The 7,702-nt window shown below is 44.4% G+C and overlaps 1 protein-coding gene across 3 annotated transcripts in view; it reads right to left on the bottom strand.

Annotated features, from left to right (window-relative positions):
- DDX59 (DEAD-box helicase 59) overlaps positions 1–7,237 on the bottom strand; it is a 26,058-nt gene extending 18,821 nt beyond the window's left edge. For 2 of the 3 annotated variants that reach the window (XM_017896593.1, XM_017896591.1), the window contains exons 1-3: positions 7,034–7,237; positions 3,532–4,349; positions 1,543–1,710 (exon numbers count right to left, since the gene is read on the bottom strand). In XM_017896593.1, coding sequence (XP_017752082.1) covers positions 1,543–1,710; positions 3,532–4,338 — 975 coding nt within the window. In that variant the 5' untranslated portion in view covers positions 4,339–4,349; positions 7,034–7,237. The other variant, XM_017896592.1, reaches the window with a different exon arrangement.
- Positions 7,238–7,702: the final 465 nt, after the last annotated feature.

A 7,702-nucleotide genomic window follows, 5' to 3' on the forward strand; every position in this document is an offset into this window, starting at 1 on the left:
AAAAATACAAAAAAAAAAACAAATAGACATGTTTCTACTTCTCTTATTGTAATAGGGGCTGTTATAGTATCTTATGAATAAAATTTTTTTATTAAAAAAAATACCAAAAATTAGCTGGGAATGGTGGTGGGCGCCTGTAGTCCCAGCTACTCTGGAGGCTGAGGCAGGAGAATCGCTTGAACCCGGGAGACAGAGGTTGCAGTGAGCAGAGGTTGTGCCACTGCACTCCAGCCTGGGTAACTGGAGACTAATACCAATATGTTAACATACTTTTTTTTAAGAATTGGAATGCAACCTTAGTTTAAAAGCTGTTAGAAGTTCGCAGCTACTTATCCATTTGAATTATAATGTTATCCATTCTTTGCAATGAAAATAAATTTAATGCAGAGGTTGATGAGACTGCAGTTAAATGCCATTAACCCAACTTCAAATTTGATGCCCATCAAAAATACTTGTATTGTTTACTTTATAAATACATATTGCTGAATTTATAATTTGGTATTGATACCACCTTTATCTGTTTTATATACTGGAGGTCCACCTTAAAAAAGCACTGATCCAATATCCCATTAATTATCAGCCTCTAATTTCTTAAAACAACATTTTATAGGCTTTAAATCTGTCAGATACATCTGATTTGACCTTCAAAAGATTCCAACATGAAAGGCTGATATTCACCCATAGAAGTTGTCCAATACTGCAGGAGCTTCATCCCAGCTGGTACTGCTGCCCCAGCCCCTGGAGTGCCCTTCCCCAACTCCCTGCCAACCCAGCTCCTCCCCTGGGTTGCCAGGGCCTCCCCACCAACCTAGCTCCTCCCCTGGGTCGCCAGGGCCTCCCTACCACCCCAGTTAACTATAACAGTTAATGCCCAGAACACCAAGGGGCCTCGAGGACCCAGTTCCTGCACCAAAGCTGCAGTCTACTTTGATTGGTCAACATCTGTGCCAAACCTTCCATTAAACATTTTCATTTTAAAGGCAGGTATCTTCAGCCACCCATTCAAACTTAAGAAAACTGAAGCCCACGGAAGTGAAGTAACTTATCTATGGCCATGCAGCTACCAGACCACATTGCTTTTACATACTTTTACTTATCAGAAAATACAGACTACGCGTAACAGCATGGCTAAGGAAGGAGGAAAGACAGGTAAATCAAGGTATCAATTTTGCAACTACTATTTATTAGCTATAGATCCTTAGATAAACCCCACCTTTCTGAGATTCAACTTCTCAACTATAAAACATGGACTAGGGATTATGCCAACCCACCTTCAGAAGTAAATGTGATGCTTAAATGAGATAATGCATGTGAGAACATTCAACAGCCTTTGGCATATAACGGGCACTCAATAAATTGTGTTTCTTTCCCTTCCTATATAAAACAAACTTAAAAAACAAAAACAACCCTAAGGCTTACTTGGTAAGAATTTAAAGGCTCTCTACAATCACACTTTTAAAAGTTCTTCAAGGGGGAAAATAACTCTAGATCCTGTATTGCTTACAAAACTTTTCGAAGACATTGTATGAAATCAGTGCTTACCTTAACAAGTTGTTGCAGACGATAAAGCTGTGGGGGTAAGGGTAAGCCCCCTACAAGAAGCACGGTTTTCATGCGTGGCAGGCCACTCATCAATTCTTTAGCTTGTCTCTCTATCTGAATGGCTAACTCTCTGGTTGGTGTAAGAATGAGTGCAGATGGAGTTTTGCTCTGCAAAGATGTGAAAACAAGTTTAAAACACCAGCAATTAATTCCTGCTGATATGAACTAAATCTTCACAAGGATTCCAGGAACATGGCCCTTTTAAAGTGTTCCCAACTGGATATGAGTCCTCCTGCCTTCTGCTTGCTGCAGACTTTTTTCCTCCAAAACCATCATAAATTAAATCCATTTCTCACATAACACAGAATACAATGAAAGATCAAAATTGGGGCTGGGGAGAGGTGTCCACAGTAACCAAGGTGAGAAAACTGAAGGTTTGCTCCTAGTTCATTGGATTCTGTAATCTACAGTCATCCTCCTCTGAAGAGAGAACCCAATAGTCACCATGAAAATCTGGTAAAAGCTGGCATGCTACCCTTGGTCTTTCCCTCTTAGCTTTCTTGTGGATTCACTTCTTTCTTTGTCCATATAACTTACATATATACCCACATCCTATTTCGGGCTTTATGGCTCTATTTTGGTCTTCCAGCATGTGTGACCTATATTTTAAACAATCTAGCACTTTGTTTTCCTCACACTATCTTCTACTACTCTTTAGTTTTCCAATTTTTTTCTCCTTTATCTTTCCTCTCTTTGCCCACATTTTTTTTTTTTTTTTTGAAACAGAAATTCGCTCTTGTTGCCCAGGCTGGAGTGCAATGGCACAATCTCGGATCACTGCAATCTCCACCTCCGGGGTTCAATCAATTCTCCTGCCTCAGCCTCCCGAGTAGCTGGGATTACAGGCATGCGCCATCACGCCCGGCTAATTTTGTATCCTTTAGCAGAGATGGGGTTTCTCCATGTTGACCAGGCTGGTCTTAAACTCCAGATCTCAGGTGATCCACCCACCTCGCCTTCCCAAAGTGCTGGAATTACAAGCGTGAGCCACTGTGCCCCGCCTTGCCCACATTTTTTACTTACTTCCCTTTCTGCCATACTTCATACTTCACAAGTTCATCAGTACTTGGGAAACAGTAATTACTCAAAATGTTTGTTAAACTAATTATATGTGAAAGTGCTCTATACACTATAAACTAACAAGTAAGGTATGGTAGTGATTATTTTAAGATGAACCATAGATCACATTTAAGAGTATATTTTGACGCTGGGTGCGGTGGCTCACGCCTGCAATCCCAGCACTTTGTGAGGCTGAGGCGGTTGGATCACCTAAGGTCAGGAGTTCGAGACCAGCCTAACCAACAAGGAGAAACACCATCTCTACAAAAAATACAAAATTAGCTGGGTGTGGTGGCGCATGCCTGTAATCCCAGCTACTCAGGAGGCTGAGGCAGGAGAATCACCTGAACCTGGGAGGCAGAGGTTGCAATGAGCCGAGATTGTGCCATTGCACTCCAGCCTGGGGAACAAGAGTGAAACTCGAGGGTCTCCAAAAAAAAAAAAAAGCGTATTTTGAAACTCTATGATGTGTTCCACCTTCAGTATAAATCAGTTTCTTCGAAATACAAAATCCAAGGAGACTAAACTGACGTATAAACTGCTGCTCGTCTGGTCAGCTGGATCTTTTCCCCCTCAAATCCAAAGTTTATTCTGTTAACAGAAAACTGTTAAAACAAAATGTTTTGTAAGGAAGCAAGTTTTAGATCCTCAATAAAGAGATCTCTGGTTCAATATAATACAAGAAAAATTTCCTGAAATTATGTTTTCGTACAAACTACTATCAGAAGCAAAATCACTACAGGCACTAGTGACTAAAATTCCAAATATTTAGTTTTAGTTTGCAATTTTAATACGGTTAAGAATGAAACTTGGTAAATACCTCACTTGTTTCCAAGAATAACACATGTGAACTCTATTATTAATACTTACCTCGAATAAAGCTCGCATGATAACAGGAAGAAGAAAAGCAGCTGTTTTTCCTGAGCCAGTATCTGCACTGGCCAGAATGTCTCTTCCCAGAAGTCCCACAGGAATCATCTGCATTTGAATGGGGGTTGGCACCTCATAGCCTGATTTCTTCAAGTTGTGATTCAAGACCTCAGGGAAACTACAATGTTCAAAGTCAATAATGGGCCTAGTGACTTCTTGCCCTTGAACTAAAATTCCCAGCTGCTGTTTAAGATTTTCAATCTGGTCTTCCTGAAGGTTCAAAATAAAGGGGTGCTCTTTGTAGACATAGGAAGCATTCAGTGGAGACTCTGGCTCAGAATCAGCCTTCTGTGGATTGCTGAGTTTTGATTTTTCTTCCTTTTCCTTAACTTGCAGAAGATGTTTCGCTTTACACTCCAAACTACACACATCTTCATCTGTCTTATCACAGATATACTCTCCATAACGACCACAGACAACACAGATGGGTTCCCCCGGCTCTGCCCAGCGCTGTGTTTTGGAAAATGATTTAACAGGCTCTTCAGAAGGATGGCTGTCCTTCGCACCCTGCTCAGGACTTACTGAATGAACCTCTGCCAACTGGCCACCTGGGCTGGGGAAAGGGCATGATTCGCTGCTGTGCCTGTCTGGTGTTGCGGTTGCTTCTGTAACTAGAGCATCAACGGAAACATCTCTGCTTTTGTCCAACTGAAGGTCTTCTGGGTCTGATTTAATTATCTTAGCCACACAACTTTTGCCATCATCATTAGCATGCCTCTTGATTTTTAAAGATCTTGGAACAAACATCCTTCAATATTCTGTTAAGGAAATTATATAATGAGATTTATTGTACCATTAATAAAGTTACATATAAAGCACCATATGATTAATGGCCAGGCGTGGTGGCTCACCCCCTGTAATCCCAGCACTTTGGGATCACGAGGTCAGGAGTTTGAGACCAGCCTGGCCAATATGGTGAAACCCCGTCTCTACTAATAATACAAAAATTAGCCAGGCATGTGCCTGTATTCCCAGCTACTCGGAAGGCTGAGGCAGAACAATCTCTTGAACCCAGGAGGCAGAGGTTGCGGTGAGCCAAGACTTCACCATTGCACTCCAACCTGGGCGACACAGTTAGACTCCACCTCAAAAAATAAATAAATAAATAAAGTACCATGTGATTATCACAGAATCAGCCTAGCATCCTGCGGCTATGCCTGAAAGGAACAGTGGACATCATGACACTCTTTATATCAAGCTTTTCTTCCATTCGCCAGCTTCCACTGATGAAGAGATGGAGTCCTCTTCCTCACACATAGCAGTGTTGAAACACTGCACACCGCTCAACATAGCCTTGTACACATGGCCTATTTCCGTTTACTGATTATTCGCACTTTTAAGTATCAGATATTATAGAAATTTTGGGGTAAATCCTTCTATGATAGCATCAAAAAAGAAAACAGGAGAAATACTTCACAATTAAAATCTTTAAAATCAAAATCACAAATCACAGAGAAAATGCTATTTTCATAAGTAACACTGTTATTATATGCCAAGCACAATGCTTCACCTAATCTTCACAACAACCATGTAAAGCGGTTAGCATTACCTAATATATATGCACAGATATTTTTTCATTATGCTATACTATGTAGATTACATAGACTAATATACATATAGCATAATGGAAAAATAATATAGTAATATACATAACATAGCATAATGAAAAATCGTGTGTTTGTGTGTATAAAACACATTATACACACTTAGAAGAAACTGAGCCACTTAGAAATTAAGTGGTTTGTCCAGGCTCACACAATTTTTTTTTTTTTTTTTTTTGAGACGGAGTCTCGCTCTGTCGCCCAGCCTGGAGTGCAGTGGCGCGATCTCCGCTCACTGCAAGCTCTGCCTCCCGGGTTCACGCCATTCTCCTGTCTCAGCCTCCCGAGTAGCTGGGACTACAGGCGCCGCCACGTCGCCCGGCTAGTTTTTTGTAGTTTTTAGTAGAGACGGGGTTTCACCGTGTTAGCCAGGATGGTCTGGATCTCCTGACCTCGTGATCCGCCCGTCTCGGCCTCCCAAAGTGCTGGGATTACAGGATTGAGCCACCGCGCCCGGCCTTGCTCGCACAATTCTTAAGTGTTACAGCCCTGGCACTCTGGATCCAGAGCACAAACTCTCAACCATATGAGGACTAAGCTCTAATTTTTTATCTTACCCAAATTCCTTTCTAAGGGGTCTGGAGAGTCATGGCCTATAAACCATCAATTCTTATCAGATGGGTTTTATTTAACCCAGTACATAGTGACTTACTTTCCAATCTGACTCTGGCATAACAAGGAAGAAAATAAAAATGTTTTACCCCAAAATATATTTCCTTGCCATACCTTAAAACTCCCCTGCAAAGTCTGCTGTAGGAAAAACCCGCATTTTATAGAGAATTCCCTTCCCCTCTTTGTTTTCCTTCCTTCCTTCCTTCCCAGATCCAGGAGATAACCAACTAAGAGCCAGGAACCCTTTTAAGTCCAATATAAAACAATTTACAACCTGCTCTCTCTAAAGTCTGCTATCTAAGAGCTTCCTCTGCACAATAAAACTTGGTATTCACAATCCTTTAACTTTAGCTGAACATTCTTTTTTATAACCTCAACCGTCAACCAGATAATGTTTACATTTACCTATAACCTGGAAGCCCCGGCTTTGAGTTGCCTTTCTAAACCAAACCAATGTATTTCTTAAATGTATTTGATTGATGTCTCATGCCTTCCTAAAATACATAAAACCAAGCTGTACCCCAACTGCCTTGGGCACATGTTCTCAGGACCTCCTGAGGACTGTCACTGGCCATGGTCGCTTGTATTTGGCTCAAAATAAATCTCTTCAAATATTTTTCTGAGTTTGATTTTTTTCATCAACCCTGATCTATACCTATTTACACCAAAAACATAACTTTGCAAAATTACAGTGATTGGGAAGACTTTTAACCTAATCTGGGGACTATCAAATATCCTAACAAATGTTCTTCTTACAAAAATTCTTTGTTTAAACTGCCAGATTCCAACTTCCAGAAAAATTCCAAAAGAAATGCAACTGTACGTGGGCTTGCGGGCAGCGGCAGGAAAAAGTGAGCAAGAAAAAGCTTGGAACTCAAAAGTCTTCCAATGGCGAAAGGGAACGTGCTCCCGCTGGGCGGGCGGGCAGCGGCGCAACCTCCAATTCTCGCCAACGCCCCCCGCACCCCCGCATATTGGCGGGCCCTCCCCTCGGGCGTTGCCTCCCACCCACGCCCGGCGGCACCGCACCCCGAGGCGCTTCACGTCATGGAGCTGCTAAGAGACGGGCGGGGCTCCGGTTCCGGCTAGAGGCCTGGGACACGGGGAACTGTAAGGACGCGAGGGGGACCGCGCAGAGGCAGCCGTTCTCCCGCCGCGGCCTAGCGGCCGGGGTCCAGGAGAAAGGGCAGCAGGACGGCCAGGGGCCCGGGCTTCCGGGGCACGCTCACCAGCGCAGGCCTGAGGCCGCGTCCGCTCCCGCTCGGGCCGGCTCCCCCTTCCAGGCTCCAGGCCAGGCTTCCGCCAGGCAAGCCCTGACCCGCTGGTCAGGACTGCGGCCCGGGACTGGTGGTGCGGAGCGGAGCGCAGAATCCACTTCTCCGGGTTTTGGGAGGGGGCCGCAGCCCGCTTTCCGGGCGGTGGGGAGGCGGGGCCACCGTGGGGGCAGAGCTCGGCTGGAGCCGGCAGTGGCTTGGGAGGGAGGGATGAGGAGAGGGGCGGGAAGGCTCCTCGCGTTTTCCACGCCCCCGCCCGGCTCTGGGCTGGCGGTAAATCTCGGAACCGGTCGGGACTGGGCGGGTTCTGGGCGGGTTCTGGACGGAGGGGCGCGTTTAGGAATTTGGAAGAATTTACGTAATCGAGTGGGCTGGGACTGGTGGAAAAGAGTCGGAACGTACGCAAAGCAGCAGCAGGGCGGCGCGGGGGCCTGGCACCCTTAGAAAGTGGGAAGTGTGAGTGTAAAAGGGAGGGGCACTTCTTCCCGTTGGGCCCAAAAACCCTTTTCTGGCTTTAGCTAGTGGAGCCACTCAAAATTCAAACAGAGTCAGCTTGATGTGGCGTATTTGATATGCTGGATAATATTTCCTGCACCACCGCACCCCTCCCCCCCAGCCCCAACA

The sequence above is a fragment of the Rhinopithecus bieti genome, unplaced genomic scaffold, assembly GCF_001698545.2.
Source record: "Rhinopithecus bieti isolate Rb0 unplaced genomic scaffold, ASM169854v2 scaffold_24392, whole genome shotgun sequence".
Taxonomy (NCBI): domain Eukaryota; kingdom Metazoa; phylum Chordata; class Mammalia; order Primates; family Cercopithecidae; genus Rhinopithecus; species Rhinopithecus bieti.